The sequence below is a fragment of the Mauremys reevesii genome, linkage group 10, assembly GCF_016161935.1.
Source record: "Mauremys reevesii isolate NIE-2019 linkage group 10, ASM1616193v1, whole genome shotgun sequence".
Taxonomy (NCBI): domain Eukaryota; kingdom Metazoa; phylum Chordata; order Testudines; family Geoemydidae; genus Mauremys; species Mauremys reevesii.
Genome location: NC_052632.1, coordinates 63,727,178 through 63,745,346, shown reverse-complemented (window position 1 = coordinate 63,745,346; position 18,169 = coordinate 63,727,178). Strand labels below are relative to the sequence as shown.

The 18,169-nt window shown below is 39.0% G+C and overlaps 1 protein-coding gene across 3 annotated transcripts; it reads left to right on the top strand.

Annotated features, from left to right (window-relative positions):
• Positions 1-1,450: 1,450 nt before the first annotated feature.
• BFAR (bifunctional apoptosis regulator) lies at positions 1,451-17,751 on the top strand. Of its 3 annotated transcripts, none has more exons than XM_039491479.1 (8): positions 1,451-1,491; positions 6,839-7,174; positions 8,031-8,232; positions 8,591-8,754; positions 10,517-10,661; positions 11,118-11,288; positions 15,158-15,360; positions 16,456-17,751. In XM_039491479.1, the coding sequence occupies exons 2-8, from the start codon at positions 6,894-6,896 to the stop codon at positions 16,646-16,648; spliced, it is 1,359 nt and encodes a 452-aa protein (XP_039347413.1). In that variant the 5' UTR covers positions 1,451-1,491; positions 6,839-6,893; the 3' UTR covers positions 16,649-17,751. The 3 variants fall into 3 exon arrangements, with proteins under 3 accessions (XP_039347413.1, XP_039347410.1, XP_039347411.1); XM_039491476.1 differs by lacking the exon at positions 1,451-1,491 and adding an exon at positions 5,353-5,546; XM_039491477.1 differs by lacking the exon at positions 1,451-1,491 and adding an exon at positions 5,855-6,025.
• Positions 17,752-18,169: the final 418 nt, after the last annotated feature.

Sequence of the window (18,169 nt, the reverse complement as noted above, 5' to 3'; positions counted from 1 at the left end):
TCATTTGGATTCTGATATTAAGAGTTGAAAAAATACATGTGTTCCTGGGCCTAAATGACTCTTGATTTAATCTATGCTGATGGATTGATGTGACTGATTTTCTATAATGCTTGTCACATGATCCTCAATTTTTTTTTTCATATGTAGAATCTTTTTGAGTAGAGTATGTATTTTTAGTGGGGGGCTATATGGTCTTTTTTTGGTCTTGTTTGATTTTTTACGCCAAAATTATGTTTATGGATACATATTTTATACAGGATTATTAGTGCCTAGTTTTTAAGAAACTTTGGTCTCTGAAATAGATCATTTAACTTTGCAATTTGTTGACAGACTTCTTTTCTTTACAAATTACAGCCCTGAACCTGTAAAGGCTTAAGTGTGAATTTAATTTTATGCACTATGAGTAGTTTTATTGAAGTCAATTAAGTTTAATTTTGTAATATGATTCCAGATGGAGCCCCATTGACTTCTAATGTTTCAGTCCTGCAGATTGACTAGTGGAGCTTTGCATAGACATAAGGGTTTCAGGATCAAGGCCCTAGTCTTTTCATATTTGTAAAAGTATATGGTGTGTTTTGTTTTTTATGTATATTTTTCCATATAGGTTTTGCTTTCTCATAGAAACAAGTTACAGAAAGGTGTTTCAAACACCTATGATTTTTATTATATCCTGTTAATTTTTATGAATTTAAAAAGCAGCATTTTAAATTGGGACACAAGATTTGATTTAGCCCTTCTGAGGGCTATCTTGAGTAAAGATTTGGGATAAATGACTTAAAACAATCAGAATTGGATCTTTCATTCTCTCGCTCTCAAAACCAAGTTTGTTCAACACAATTAAGACCCTGATCTTCCACTCATATTTACTCACATGAGTAAATAATAATATTCATGAGTAAGTATTTACAGGATTGAGCTATGCACTTGCAATACACAATAGGGTGAACATTTAAATCCCATCAGAATTGCAAAGGCCTTTAATTCCTTCTTAAGGTATTATTCCTTTTTCACTAGAATTGAGTGGATAGATCTCATAATATAGTGCTTAGCTGAGTTAGCTCACAATCCTGCAAACATTTTTATGCTTGACTTTACTACTGTGAGGATCCCCTGTAAATCAATGGGACCTCTCACAGTAATAAAGTTACACATGCATGTTAAGTGTTTGCAGAAGAGGGCCTTAACTGTAAGCGTTTTGGGGGCAGGGACTGATATAATTTTTTTAATCATCTGTTGTTCAGTTCCTGGCACAATCAGATCCTGGCCCATGAGTGGGGATCATGGGTGCTTCCTCAATACAAATAAATAACAAAGATAACTTTAACCAAGTAGGGAAAGCCTCACAGATGGGCCACATACTGGGGTGGAACTCATTAGAGAAGGGAAGGTATAAGGCTGGAAAGGACAGAGATGAGTTTTTTCTTTCCATTTTTAGATGCCTTGACCTTTTAGGATACAGAGATCTAAATAAGATTGCACAGAAAATTAATAGTAAGTTTTTGAAGTATATTTTCTTGTTGTCTTATAAAGCTTTTTAACATTGTCAGTTCATAATTACTTTTTTACTTTCATGTTATTTCAGTATACATTTTCTTTTTTGCATGTTTCCTTTATAGTTTGCTATGTATAAAATAAAGGTTGAACATATTTATTTTCTGTGTATACTATAAAACATAAGAACGGCTGTACTGGGTCAGACCAAAGGTCCATCTAACCCAGTATCCTGTCTGCCGACAGTGGCCAATGCCAGGTGCCTCAGAAGGAGTGAGCCTAACAGGTAATGATTAAGTGATCTCTCTCCTGCCATCCATCTCCACCCTCTGACAAACAAAGGCTAGGGACACCATTCCTTACCCATCCTGGCTAATAGCCATTAATAGACTTAACCTCCATGAATTTATCCAGTTCTCTTTTATACGCTGTTATAGTCCTAGCCTTCACAACCTCCTCAGGCAAGGAGTTCCACAAGTTGACTGTGCACTGTGTGAAGAACTTCCTTTTATTTGTTTTAAACCTGCTACCCATTAATTTCATTTGGTGACCCCTAGTTCTTGTATTATGGGAATAAGTAAATAACTTTTCCTTATCTACTTTCTCCACATCACTCATGATTTTATATACCTCTATCATATCCCCCTTAGTCTCCTCTTTTCCAAACTGAAAAGTCCTTGCCTCTTTAATCTCTCATCATATGGGACCCATTCCAAACCCTTAATCATTTTAGTTGCTCTTCTCTGAACCTCTTCTAGTGCCAGTATATCTTTTTTGAGATGAGGAGACTACATCTGTACACAGTATTCAAGATGTGGGTGTACCATCAATTTGCCTATCTGTTTGCCCACCTATTAGAGAAGGACTGAGATAGATAAGGTTTGTTTAGTGTAGGAATTCTAGCTCTTATTGGATTTCATTTTTCATTTCTATGAGGTGGTGAGAGAGAAGGAAGTACCGTTGTTGTGATTCTATTATGTTAAATAGATAACTTTTGCACTACTAATTTAACAGTCATTGGATAGCACTTTGTCCTGGCTAGGTCTAGATTTGATCCCAGGATTTAAAGTAGTAGCTCCAAATCCTGTTGCCCATTTTTTCCTGGCAACTGTGGGAGTGCTAGTGCAGCATTTTTACCACAATGTTGTAAATGTTCTAAACTTTCATCAACTTAGAAAAGAGATGACTAACGCACGGTCCACCTCCTCTCCCTTTCTGTGGGCTACATCTCTATGGCAATTGGTACCCTTGGAAAGTAATATTAAAGAGATTTTAACTCTCTTCAATGCATTGATCTTGGGGCGGGGGGAAATCCTATTTCATTTTACTCTTCATTGTCTCGCCCTCTTCCCTCCATATCGTTCCTTTTTCTCTCACTGACTCATCCATATGATTCTCTGCCATGTGGTGCTTTTTTTCCTCTGTTCTCCTTGATATGCTTAACTGCAAGTTGGTCTCTTCTTCTGGTCTCAGGTAAAAAAGCTTTCCAGATGACTTACACTAGAGCAGTTTGACAAAGATAAGGCATTTTTTAAGAGACTCAAAACCCCAGACTTCAGTCTCTCTACATTGAAAAAAACAGAACTATGGTGGGATTGAAGGGGTATGTTCAGTGTTGTGGAAAGGAAAAGCCAGTAAGAAGTGTAAGGATATCTTTAGACATATTCTGTAGAATTAAAAGCAAAATATTTTTTTCCAATTATAGTTCACTTTCATACAGCAAACTTTAATCTATGTTTAAATTAACATTATACCTCAGCAATAGATGTAAACTTCCTGATTAATTTTCATCTTGCTGGAAACTTGAAAAATTAATTTGCTGTCAGTGTGGACAACTAAGATTTCAGTGCATGTGTTGAAGCAGGTGGATGTTTGCTCTGAGGTGCTAGACCACGTTTCCATTTCCCACTCTTGTACAAATGTATCATATGGCAGATAATTGCCACCTTATATATTGAAGATGGCTATTACTTACAAGGCAGACATGTATTTTTCTAGAACAGTGTATGTTTGTGAAATACTTCTGTCATTTGGGGAGTGGGAAATCCCTCTTCATCCTTACTACAGGGACAGTAAGTATATGCTTTGTTTCCTCCAGCTTCCTCTTCTCCATTGAGCCAAATCCATAACAATCCATAGCTGTCAAAATCTCTCTTCCATTTTTTAGTTTTTCCTTTGTTCTCTTCTTTTCTCCCTACAACACAGTGCGTTAAACCTATTCATTCTCACTGTGAAGGTATGGCTACAGTACAGGGGTTGATAAAATGGGGAGGGTCATGAGGTGGTTATATGCGGGGGTCAGGGTCTGATAGCCCCCGGCCCCGCCATGCACAGGGGGCTGTCAGCCCCGAGCCCCTTTAAATTAAAATTAAATTACATTAAAAACCTGAATTTAATTGGGGGGGGGTGTCACACTTAGAGGCTTGCTGTGTGAAAGGGGTCACCAATACAAAAAGTTTGAGAACCACTGCTATAGTAGAAATGCTACAGCTGCACTTGCACTGATGCAGCCTGTAGATACTTACTACACCAGGGGTCGGCAACCTTTCAGAAGTGATGTGCCGAGTCTTCATATATTCACTCTAATTTAAGGTTTCAAGTGCCTTTTAACGTTTTTAGAAATCTTTCTATAAGTCTATAATATATAACTAAACTATTGTTGTATGGAAAGTAAATAAGGGTTTTTAAATGTTTAAGAAGCTTCATTTAAAATTAAAATGCAGAGCCGCCCGGACCGGTGGCCAGGACCTGGGCAGTGTGAGTGCCACTGAAAATCAGCTCGCGTGCTGCCTTCAGCACCTGTGCCATAGGTTGCCTACCCCTGTACTACACTATGGAAGGGGTTTGTCTGGTAAATCCATCTCTCTGAGATGCAGTAGCTAGGCTGCTGTAAGAATGCTTCCATTGATCTAGCAGCATCTTTGCAGGGGCTTAGGTTTGCTTACCTAAATTGCAGAGGGTATGAAATTTTTCACAGGGCTGGATGAGCTAGTTAGGTTGACCTAACTCTATGACACAGCAGCCCTTAGACACTTATTCTGCTCTCTTTCTGCTCCTACTGCTCTTAGAATCACAGAAATTAACAGATGGAAAAAAATGCTACTCTCAGCTGGTTGGTGTACCAGTGTAGGACTATTCCCTATACTAGAGCTTTGTGTTAGTTTAGTTTTAAATTTCTGCTGCAACGGCTTAACTTTGCTCATGCTTGAGGTTTGTCCTTTTTTGGGTCAGCCCCTTCATTGGATCAAGCTTCCATACACTTAGGGCACTCACTCCCTGTATAAAGCACACCTGCTGATGGTGGGAACCACTTCCAGCATAATGACATGTCCCAGTCTCCCATTTTTATTTCTGTATTGCCCCCCTCTTTGTGCCCTGTGGCAAGGGTTCTCACGTGAGTCTTTGTTACTTCTGGGCCTAGTTCCTCTGCTGTACCTCGATAAGGACACTCAGCAGACAAATAACAATGTAAAATATTCTTATAGCAAGCCCCTCATTTACCTGAAAATGAAGGGGACCCTGCAGCCACTGTGGAGACAGGGGCGGTCAGGTGTGATTCCTGCCTGGGGATCCTGGGAGGGCAAAAGCCGGAGCTTCAGGGAGAAGTGAGGGGCTTAGGGCTAAACGGGGGCAGGAGGAAGGGCCCCGGGAGAGCGCCATGGGCTGAGGGAATCCGCGGGGTGCAACTATCAATAGCGATGCCGCCAGCAGAAGGGCTGGTGGTACCGCTGCGTGGGCTGCGGCTCCCCGAGGAGCCGGGGGTACGGCAGCCGCCTGGCTCGCGCTGCGGAACTTCGAGCGCGGCTGCGCCTGCGAAGCCACTAAACACGAACCCCCTAAAACCGCCCCGCCTCACGGGCGCCCCAGGGACAACATGGCAGCTGTCCCCGCCCGCCTCCCGAGTGGGGCCGCTCACGTGAGCGCTCACGTGCCCGGCGGGGGAGGAGGGTTGTTTCCGGAAGTGCTCGGCGCGGGCAGAGCCGGGTTTAGGACGCTGCGGAGCGGGGCTCCGGCCGGGCTGGTGCGGGCTGCGGGGATGGAGATCATCAGGAGCAGTGAGTGATGGCGGGGCGCGCGCGCCGGGCGGGGGCTGGTTTCCCAGGGCCTGGCCTCGCCGCTCCCCGAGCGGGCCCCGAGCGCGTCCTCGGTGCCGTGGCCCGTTCGCGTAGGAGCCGGGGCTGCGCTGTGCTCGGGGGCTGCACGTGCCCCCGCCAGGAGGCTCCTGGTTCCGGGGAGGGGGGAGTCCCCGCGAGAGGGCGCCAGGCAGGGCAGGCTCAGCCCAGCCGCCCCCGAGTGAGGGGCCGGGGAGCGGTAGTGTGGGCCGCTGCCTCAGGGGCCGGGGCTCCACGCGCGGGCTGTGCCGTGGTACCTGGCTGAGCTGTGACCTCCGGCCCGCTGTCTGCACCCCAAAGCCCGGCCCTTGTGCTGCTGCCTGAGGCCCTGCGCTGACGCCCATGTCATTTGCTGCATCAATAACTGCAAATAGAAGAAAACTTGAAGAGCACCTGAAAAAATAAAATGTGAAAGATGACTGGTAATCTGAGCAATCTGTTTGATCTCACCCCAATCCCCCCGCCCCCCGAAATAGATCTGACTGCTTGGTCTTCCCACTGAACTTTACCTCAATAGAATAGGTCTTCTGAAATGGTGAGACAGTAGAAAATTAAAGTCACTGTTTTTGCTGGGGAGATACGTGCCCCGTTGCACTGTGACCATCTAATCATTGTTAGGGAAGCTAATTGGGCCCCTATTCTCCACTGAAGTCTATACTAGCCAGCCCTTGCACAGAGCTACATTTATTTTATGGAGTCTGCCTCTGTAGGAGGCTGGGGACTCTACATGGGAATGGGCAGAGGAAATTTTATCATAGTATACCACATGTGCAATATTTTTAGGTTAAACTTTTTAGGTGTTGCTTAACATGGTGATTTGATTAAATACATAGTTTGCTAAAATAAAACAAATTCACCTTTGATCTTGTCTTGGCAGGTGCTTACAGATTTTTGTTGTGGTGTTGGTTATTTTGTATCTGAAGATAAATAAAGGGCAAGAAAATGACAAGGACTTAGGGTTTCAGCTATTTTAGTTGGGTACATCCAGAGTCTGCTTTTGATTGTAGTCTGTACTGGATGTATTATAATTGAGAGAAGGTAGAAGGTGATGCTACATCTGCTAGAATTGATACTCTAGCAAAATGATAAAAAAAAATTGGTGAATTTGAGCTAAAACATCGAGGATATAACGTTACATGTCACATGGAAAATTTGGTCATTGTATTAATGCTGCTTCTAATACTTCTTTAGGTTTTGTTAAGGAGAAAATAATTGTCTTTTTCATTGTTTTGCAGAATTAATAATGCCTCACATGATTTAAAGACTTGGAGTGTGCTTTCTGGTGATCTGATGCACAAAGGGAAAATGGAGGAAGATGTGAAGTTACAAAGAGAGAATGAGAAGTTGAAAGTTAAAGCAGATGCTGCTCCTGAGATCAGCCATCTGATTTCAGTTAGTGAGTTCTCTTGCCACTGCTGTTATGATATTCTGGTGAATCCTACCACCTTGAACTGTGGTCATAGTTTCTGTAGACATTGCCTAGCCTTGTGGTGGGTATCCTCTAAGAAGAATGAGTGTCCAGAATGCAGAGAAAAGTGGGAAGGATTCCCCAAGGTCAACATCCTCCTCAGGTGATTGTAATGCATCTATTTGGTCTTTCTAAAAGCAAAGACACATACATTGTTGCTTGTTTTTCGCTATATACTTTTAAAACCACTCCGTAATCAGAGCTTTCTTGCAGACTTTAAGGCTTGCAGTCTCTCACAATATGTAATTGTTCTGAACTGTTCAAGTAATCACTTCTGTATTTTGGAATGGATCTCTGAATTTTCTTTTCAGATTTTTTTTTTAAATGCCTTAATTTCCCCCCCCCTCACTTTTAATAGTTCTTAACAACATATCACAACTAGAAATAATTCTAGTTTTGAATGATCAGTGGTATTAATGCGAGTACCGTTTTAGTTCCTTGGAATAAATTCTGATCTCATTACAGCACAATGCTAGAAGTATTGATTCATTAAGTACTTGCTGGTGTTTTGAGTTACATACAACCTCTTTTATTGCATTTTTTAAGAAAGCAATTTTCTGAGCTGTGTAAACAATATTCAGTTAAATAGTCTACCACTGTTGATTTTAGCCTTTACTGTTGGACTTGGCCACTGCTATTGAATAACAACCTATTAGCTGTCTTTCAGAAGTACTAAGGTATATCCTGACTATCTAAATTTAGAATAGTGGTTATTGTATAAACTTCAGTTTTTCTTGTCACATATTTCTTTATAGTGAACCTTAAATTTAATGTCTGTGTACAAAAACCTTTTATTCAACTTTTAACTAATGTTGATTGCCTAAACCTCCTTTCACTCAAAACTTAATATGTAACTAATAAGCTGTAAAATACGCTTTGCAGCTGAGTCCTAGTTCTCGGTGCTGTAGACTTGGATAGACTCAGTGAAATATTGTAGTGACTGATATGTGTTTCTCCAGGGATGCTATTGAAAAGCTATTTCCTGATGCCATTGAACAGAGAAAAGAAGACATTCGGCAAAACAGTGATGTAGCTCATAGCCTTGAAGCCTTCCAAAAACATGGAAATGATCAGATTTCTGCACCTCCAAATGTGAGAAGAATTAATCCCCGAGGAGGGGGGTTTTTCTCTGGAGTTCTGACAGCTTTAACTTGTGTGGCAGTAAGTTTCATCCCCATGCATTTTCCAGATAAACATGGAAAACCATCTTGATGGTTTTAAATCATTGACAAACACCATCAGCATTTAATTTAAGCTCTCCAGAAAAGTAATGACAAATATATATATTTTTGGGGGGGAGTGGTGGAGTTGGTGTTAACTATAGATTTCAGTGCCAACTGTGGATGGATAATAAATGGGGGTGGGAGAAGTTGAGAATTTGGAGATTTTACTCAAATTTGTATTTGTTGTGGTATTTGAGTGTACCTCATCAAACCTGCAAGACTTTCAAACATTGGATCCAAACTTAGTCAATGACGTTTATACTACATTCCAAAAGAATCTATTGGCTGTTTTGTAGGTGGTTTTGCTTGGGTATCATTGGAGCAGCAGAGAATATGAAGATGATCTTCTTGTCCACAAACCTGTTGCTAAATGGACTCCTGAAGAGGTGATTCTTTGGCTAGAACAGCTGGGTCCTTGGGCTTCCCTGTATAGAGAGAGATTTTTATTAGTGAATGGAAGGTGAGGAAAATACAATCTCAAACTGACAAGAGCAGCCATCATAGAACCATTTAATTGGATAGACTTCCTTTTGCATACTATATATGTAATGAAATGTCAAGATCGTGTGTCTGAGGTGATCAAACATTCTGGTACCAAAGGATGTTTCAACCCTCAATTTAATTGACATAATTCTGATAATGGGTGTTAATACTAAGTATGTGATTTTTTTTCTTTGTTTTACAGTTTTTATAGCTTATAGTCAGGAAAGATTATAAGTAAAATGTTACTAGGTCTCTACAACAGGGATTTGGACAGTTACCGAATGACCCAGATTCTGGAGTTAAAGACTTAGCAACATCCAGATCATGGGGTTGCATCCCTTACCATTTTGGCTAATAGTCGTTGATGGACCTATCCTCCATGAATTTATCTCCTTCACTTTTGAACCCAGTTATAGTGTCAGTCTTCACAACATCCCCTGGCAACGGGTTCCACAGTTAACTGCGCATCGTGTGAAGAACTTCCTATTGTTTTAAACCTGCTGTCTATTAATTTATCATATTCTTATTATGTGAAGGGGTGCATAACACTACTTATTCACATTCTCCAAACCATTCATGATTTTATAGACCTCAATCATATCCCCCCTTTTCCAAGCTGAACAGTCCCAATCTTTTTAATTTCTCCTCGTATGGAAGCTGTTCCATACCCTTAATCATTTTTGTTGCCCTTCTCTGTACCTCTTTTTTGAGACAGGGTGACCAGAACTGCACACAGTATTCAAGGTGTGTGCTTACCATGGATTTACATAGTGGCATTATATTTTCTGTCTTATTCTATCCCTTTCCTAACAGCTCCTAACATTGTTGGCTTTTTTGACTGCTGCTGCACACTGACTTGCTCCTCCCCAATGTACCTTCTAGTTCTCCTCTGTTTGGAAGTAATTTCTCTGGATTCCTCTCCTCTCCCTCACTCTTCCTCTTAACTTGGTGCTCCTGTAGATGATAACTCTTCCATCCTAAATTGATACACAACCAGTTAAAATTACAGAACAGATTTATTTTCATGAAACCCAGATTTAAAACATAAGATCCTATCTAAGCGTAGTGGCTTATCTTATAGCAGGGGTAGGCAACCTCTGGCACGGGTGCCGAAGGTGGCACACGAGCTGATTTTCAGTGGCACTCACATTGCCCATGTTCTGGCCACTGGTCTGGGTGGGCTTTGCATTTTAATATAATTGTAAATGAAGTTTCTTAAACATTTTAAAAACCTTATTTACTTTACATACAACAATAATTTAGTTATATATTATAGACTTATAGAAAGAGACAGTTTAAAAACGTTAAAATGTATGACTGGCACGTGAAACCTTAAATTAGAGTGAATAAATTAAGACTCAGCACACCACTTCTGAAAGGTTGCCGACCCCTGTCTTATAGCATGGTGTTAGTTCTAGTTATTGTGTGAGCACAGCTCTAGGAATAAAAGGCAAGCTATGTTGGCTTGCCTGGCTTAAAACTTGTTTGTTTGCCAAATGTGGGGACAAAATGAGTAAGAGAAGATTTTAATTCAAGCTTGTCAATGATAAGACCATAGAAGGTATTTTATAGGATTTGGGGGCTTTTAGTATGTTTAAAAGTGTATGGTATGGGACATAATTTCTAAAGGTGATATCTTGGGATTCAGTATCTCATTACTATGTTAGAATTAAAATAGTGTCTCTTACGGAAGATGTGAGCTGTCAGTATTTACCCTTTTGAAATATTTTATTTTGTAGGCTTCTACTAACAATAACAGACGAAGATTTCACAAAAACTCCTTATCATATAGAGAACAGTAGCCATAGAAAAGCCATCATAATGGAATTGGAACGTGTGAAAACATTGGGAGTTAAACCACCACAGAACCTTTGGGAATACAAGGTAAATTTTATAAAGTAATGAAGCGTGTCACTTAGAATAGATATTTTCAAAGACTATTTAGGCAACTACAAAGAAACATCTAATTCTTTAGAATGGGATCAATAAGTGTCTGAATATAGTGCAAGGAATAACATGCAAATAAAATCTCTCAAAGGTGAATGAAAAACAGGATTCATGTGATTGGTATGGCAATGGATGCAACTGTAAAAGGTACTGTTGCATATTGCACAGCAAAAGCCCAGAAAATCATAAAGTTCAGAAGAAAGCAAGGCAGGGAAGTAGTCTGTGTGCAAACTGTTAAGTTTAAAAACTAATGACTTGATTTCTGTCACGTTTGTCAATGCTAAATGCTTTTCAGCGATGACTGCATAAAGCAAAATAACAATACTTCAGAAAAGTCTAAAGCTGACTTCTCATAGTAGTATGTCTCACTGTTGACCTTCTGATTCATTTCAGGCAGTAAATCCAGGAAAGTCACTGTTCCTACTATATGCACTAAAGAGCTCTCCAAGACTCAGTATGTTGTATCTATACTTGTTTGATTACACAGAAATATTTCTACCGTTCATCTACACAATATGCCCTGTGCAAGAAGATGAATATGAAGATATTATCACAAAACTATTAGTAAGTGTTTAAAACATTTATCATTGTGCCAATTGCTTTAAATTAAGCATTTGTGTTTAAAATTGACTTTTCAGATATGCATAGCACGTTGCTTATCAGTCTTATAATAGCTTTTTTAAAAAAAAAAACAACAAAAAAAACTTCCCTGCTAAGTAAGTTTCATCCTCAAGCTTACTGTATAGGGTTTTGATAGTGTAACAGCTATTAAAGTTGCCTAGCACTTCCAGTTTATAACTCCCTGTTCTTAATTGGTTACTGTTAGGCAGTTTTAAACGTTCAGGTTAAAAAAAAAAAATCATGCTTCATCTTGGCCTCAGGTTGACTTAAAATATATATATATATATAAGCACTTCATGAAATAGCAGTCTCATGGGAAAAAATAGCATTTGACCATGTAATTCAATATTGTTCCATAAAATATTTGAGGGGGGCAGAATTGAAGCTGCATGGGCAACTCCAGCATAGGCACTTTCTAACTTTTGAATGCCTGACTCTGCAAATTTAACACTTTTTAACATTTGTTTCCATGTGTAGATTGTGCATTAATCAATGGTAAATGAGACTAGACATACCAAGCGATTCCTTGCCCAGAAATGGAAAGGCGGATGGACTTCTATATTTAAGAGCAAATCTTGTGAAAGCAAATAGTGACCATGTCTAGTTAAATTATGTATATTACTAATTAGATTTCTGAAGTCTTGCACTTTTAAAATCTCTCTTCACTTGGCTTTTGTTTTTTCATTTGCATTTGACATCTTAGACAACTTAAAACAATTGTTAGTTTCATATTTAGGCTTTACTGCTTAAATGTTTGGGAGTCCGTTTTAAAAACTGACATTCCTTTGAAAAACTTTCCATTAGAGCTTAAAGAAAAATATTCTACTGGTCTTTGAATATGTGTAAACGTGTTCTTACAAAATATAAATATTAGTCTGAATTGGAGTAATCCATTGTAATTTATAAGGGCACTACAGTAACAAATGCATGTATTTTAAAGATCAGTTTTGTGTTAACTACAGTCTGTTCTTTTAACGCATGTGGCTTGCACTTTAAAAGAAATCTCATCTGAAGATTCCTGTGTATTTTTCTAAATAACTAATTACTTTAAAAACATGATATGTTTACCTAGCATACTGGATAAAATCTATTTAATAACTCTAAGGAATGAGGTGGTAGCTTTCACGTCTTTTGTCCAAAACCATTTTATTTATAATAAAGCCTGTAGTGGCAACAACCACTCCTTAGTTAATGTTGTCTTCTGTCTGGAAGCACAATTCCACTTTACTTCTGTGTCCCTTCACCCCTCCCTTAAATCCTCAAATGTCGTCCGCTTCAAATTTGGCCTGTGGGCACCTTTTTCTGCTACCAAATTTTGAAACTGTTCAGACAAGCTGTTAAGATAAATGCCTATTCACACCTGAAAATACTTACTACTTCCCCACTCTCTGATAACAGCCTGCTGCCGCCAGTAATGTAGTTTAATTCTGTAGCAACTTTGAAGGTTCAGGACTTGGTTACTGATCTATTCCTTCCCATAACCCCTATTCAACCTTCTGTATTCAAGCCAGGCTCTTCCTCCTCGGTGCTGCCTGGGCCCCACCAGGGTGAGTACTGAGGGCACAGGAAAGACACTGGGTCTGTCTTGTGGTTTTTTTTTGTTTTTTTTTCTGGAGATGAAAGGTATAACTACCAGCTTCAGGAGACATACTGGAGCTAGTGCGCTAAAAACAGAAGTGTAGCCTCAGCTGCACATGTGGCAAAAGGACTAGTTGCCCCTTGTTCATGTTTGGGGTCCCAGAGGGGATTGTACTGGAGCAGCCAGCCCCTCATGTTGCTGTACCTACATTTCTATTGTTAGGGGATCAACTCAACCAGAAATTAAACACTGCAGTATAGCCATACATTAAGTCTGTGCTCAGTTAAGAGCAGAAGCTGCAGGCAAGTCATTCCTAGTCCCTGCAGCCCTGGGCTGGAGCATGCTCCAATACAAAAGGAGTATTTGGAGAACTTGGTCCCCAAACCACAACAAGCCTTTTCTGCGTGTGTAAATAGCAATTGTTCAGAGGCTTGTAACTTAGCCAAACAGAGATTTTCTTGGGGATGATAAACAGCACTTCTGTGATGCCAGGGTGACCGTGATGTCAAATTTCAGGTTCTTGCTTCAAAATATGAAGATGATAGAGCTTTTCACTGAAAGGACTTATAAGTTTTGGGTTGTTTGCTTGCTTGCTTGTTTGTTTAAACATTGGTAAAAAACCTTAATTTTTTCCTAACCTTATCCTTGAAAATGGCTGAACCTTTTCAGTCTTAAGCAGTGACCCAAATAGAAAATAGCCAAACTTTAACCATTAGGATTGATAAGTTAGAAAGAAGACTGTTTTCAGTTCCTTCTGATGGAAGGTTGTCCAGCACTCCAACACTTTAACCATAGGTGTCACTGTCCCCCACCTATAATATTGATAACCTAAATATGTGGCCCAAGTTGAAGAAATGCTGACCACCTGCAGCTCCCATTGACTTGGGCAGCTGTGGGTGCCCATCTTTGAAAATCACTTATTTTATTAGCCTAAATATTAATTTAGGTGCCTAACTATAGGCTCCCATATTTGAGACTGTTGACCTGTAATCCCATGTGGATGGGAAAAGATGGATTTCACAGGGAAGCAGTGACTTAAACTCTGCTGAGGCATGTGTCACTATGGAATTCTTAACTGTCTTCAGTTTCTGAGAAACTTTTAAGATTGAGAATACAATATCAGTCCTTAATTCCAAATCAATACATCCAATAAAATAGGCATAAAGAGAAGAAAGGAGGTTTGAATCATTACAGGGGCAAAAGTTGAGGCTTTTATTAGGATTTAATATTGATATGGAAAATGAGAATAAACCCTCATGATTTCAGGACATGAACCAATTTCTGGCACTAGATATGAAAAAAGTTTCCTTAAGGGCAAGTTTATTTTTGTAACTGCCTATCAAAGGCTTTCTTACTCCTTCCTTTGAAACATCTTTTGATGGCCACTACTAGAAACTAGACTGTGGAATAGATGGATCATTTGTAGACATGCCAAACCTATGGGGAAAAAATGCAGTAATTGGGCTTGGTTTTGGCTTAATTGGCTTGTGATTGCTTGTTGGCTAGTTTTTTTTTTTTGGCTTGTTGGGCTTGTAGCTTGTTGCTTCTTTGATCAGCTCCCGGCAAGCAGGGATAAGGGGGGGAGGGGCAGTGGCAAGCGGGGAGAGAGTCAGGAGTGCCCAGCATGCCCAGCACAGTACCAGACTGCACGCCGGGGGGATCTAGTCACAGAGTGTTGGGGTTCTTGTTTTGGGATTGGCTTTTTTGGCCTTGTTTTGAAATGGGATTAACCTGATTTTTGGCTTATTGTGAAAGGGTGCTTGTTTACCACGTGACAGTTGGCAACTGTGATCATTTGTCTAATCTGATATGGCAGTTCCTGTGCACATCTGTATATTTTTAAGATTGACTTTCCTGGATTTAAATGTCAGTGTCTTTTCTATAATCTTGTGTTTTTAAACTCTTAAACTGCTTACACACCTACTCAGTCATTAATTCCAGTATAATGAAGACTTTCTTTATTTTTTTTTAAACACTTCAGTGATTAGTACTCATTGAAAGGAATCTCACCCATATCTGCATCTGGTGCTTGTTTGTAGAGTATACTTACTTATTTGCACCCTCGCTTAAAAATTTGTGTGATGGTAATTTAAAATTTCCATTTAACTAGCTAGCAAAACTTTAGTGAAGCAAAGGTACTTCCTTCAATGAAGGAAAAGCCATAAAGCAATGAAAGGTAAACTGAACTAGTATGTAATTAATTTGACCATTGATTTTAATTTTTTCCCCTTAGGACCTTAAGGATCCTACTTGGAAACAGTGGAGAGAATTCATTGTGAAGTACTCATTTTTGCCATATCAGTTAATAGCTGAATTTGCTTGGGATTGGTTGGAGATACACTATTGGACATCACGATTTATAATTGTTAATGCCATGTTGCTCTCTGTTCTGGAGTTATTCTCCTTTTGGAGGCTCTGGTCAAGAAGGGAACTGAAGTAAGTCTTGCTCAGATTGTTTGTTTCCATTTTTTATGGTTGCTATTGAAGATTGGGGAGGGGCAGGGATAAATGGTGACAATTGGTTATTTTCATAATTTGATCATTAAAATGACCATGTTGAAACAGCACCATCAAGGTGAATAAGTATTAGATGAATCTGCCCACAGAATCGATGTATACCACAGCTGGTGAATAATGTAATTGATATTTTACTTATGGACATTTGAGTGACTTTTAATCAGTACGTCTGTTGATTCTGAATACTAGTACTATACAGTGTTTTCACCTCTCTTAGCCAGAAGACCGAGAAGCGATGCTTCCCATAAATTCGCTAATGTTAATTCTCCAGGAAAAAGCTTCAAGTTTCTATTATGGCAATCTTAATGTAAGGAGTGTATGCTAAAGATCCAATGCAAATTAAGACAGTCTAATTGGCTTGGAAATTCAGTATAGTACAATAGTTCTTGGAAGATGTTTACTTACAAAGAATTGCTATTTTTTCTCAAATTTAGATTACTGGTATTTATTAAGGCTTTACTTAAGATGTTCATCACCTGTTACAGAGTTAGAGAGTGGGAATAATTACTGCTTACCAAGCACTGTTCTAATTTGTCTTCCAAAATGAATGGAATCAATATTGCTTTATTAGAATAGAAATGAGCAGTCGTTAGTGTCTACTTTCATGCTGTGCTTGGAGGGGATGGGCAAAAAGAAGGTTAATGTTTTGACGGGATGGTTTTTTGTTATCTTTCTACTAATGGAGGGCGGAGTAGGCTTTGTGGAGAACAGTCTACATAATTTTTTTCTCTATTTAAGCAAATATCTTAACTTGCTATAAACTACTGAATTCTTGTGGCTCAGTAGCAGTATTTTATCTGAGTAGGCCAGGACAGGAGCTACACCTGCAAGGCATCTGTTGGAACCATAGGATGCAATTGGTGAGAATGCAGTAGACTAGGTGGCATCTCACTGATTGAATTAATGTTGTAATGATTACTCGTAGGTATTTTTCTTCATTCATTTGTTTTAATAGCGATGTCTAGAATACCTTCTCTATAGAAAGATGATTCTATTGCTCTTTTTTTTTTCCAGGACTATTCCTCAGAGAATGTGGAGCCATTTCTGGAAAGTGTCAACCCAGGGTCTTTTTGTTGCTATCTTTTGGCCCATTATTCCTCAGTTTGTCTGCAATTGTCTGTTTTACTGGGCCTTGTACTTTAACCCAATTATAAATATTGATCTTGTGGTAAAAGAAGTACGACGTCTGGAAACACAAGTGCTGTGAATTGACATTGAATCTTTTTCTTAGGAATTGAATACCTAAGCTGTCCAAATGTCTGAAGTCAGACATCTGAAAGGAAAACAAATTGCTTTCTTTGCCTGCTTCCTTTATGGTGATTGGAAAAAATGCTCATTTTGTTAATTTAAAAAAAAATTGCCTTGAGGTAAGTCCATTTTGAAGCAGTAGGTACCATAACCCTAAAGGTAGGCTTTGTTTTATGTACCATTGCCATAAATAAGAAGGATATTGTATTCTTGAATGGGCCTTGTACATTTGTTGTAGTCATTCTATTCGATTTTTGGCTAACTATAAAAATCGGAATGTAATACTACTCTTGTGAAATCTGGCTAATGCCAAGCTGTTAGGGCCTTTCCACTCAATACCTTCTAAACAGTTAAAACTGAGTGCTGTGCTATTTTGTAACTTAACATTTCCTGACTGTTGTATATAATTCAAAACTTGCGAGAGGGGAGCTTTTGGACAATCTCTTTAATTGGTTTAATATTGAAAATATTTTAGGCTTTTTGATTCATCTTGACATGCTAGGATGCTACAGTCAAACCCATACATTTATAAACATTTGCCAATAGTGCTCATTTTAAAATTCCCTCTATTCCAACTGTATAACACTTAGTTTTCTTTGTATCCCACACCTTTTATAATTGGCAAACATGATTGGCATGACTTAAAGCTGTTTTATTTAGGCCAGTTAATTTTTATCTGTCAGAGCTGACTTAGTGCTTCCTCTCCTAAATCAATTTTTATTTGCTAATTTCTTAAATGAATTCAGATACCTCTCACAGTATTAATCTGGTAAAGCTGCCATGATACTGTAATTGATTATTGTAGTCTGATGTACGTAGCAAGACCTGTATCTGTAAATACTGAATGAGAAGTGATTTATTTTGTATAAAAACCCAACCAGGTTGCCATTTTGTTTTTGTGGTGTTTGAGAGAAACAGAGGTTAACTTTTGTTCTTAAAATCCTTTGTACTTATGAATCTCATCTTGTTGAGTTTGCATTTGTATCATACTATTAAAGAATTCCAGATTTGCATATGAACACTTTTAAAAGTTGGACAAAATTAAAGATTTTTTTCCTAAAACTTTCTTCCCGTAAACTAAAGAATCAAATTTACCTTTAAATTTTTTCTTGTCAAAGCTGTTGACATTTACCTTGTACTGTAATTGATCAATAACTTTTAGCAAATCTGCTGGCTTAAAGTTAGCCTGATCACAATGGAAACAAGATTTGTTTTTCAGAAAACGTGAATGTTCACAAATAGTTATGAAGAAAATTCATTGTACAGTACTAGTTAATTTGAAGCTTTTCTGAAGAGAAGCCCCAAAACTTTAAAGTTTGCTTACCTAACCGTGCAACCCAGCTTTACATTCCTGTAAAGCAAAAACGTTCTCTTCTGAGTATTGTTGTATATAGATCCTGACTCATGGGGATAGGTCTGTGCCCTGCGTGTTGCGTAACCCTCTTTGCGTAAAAGGGGGGACAGAATACAGGAATCCATA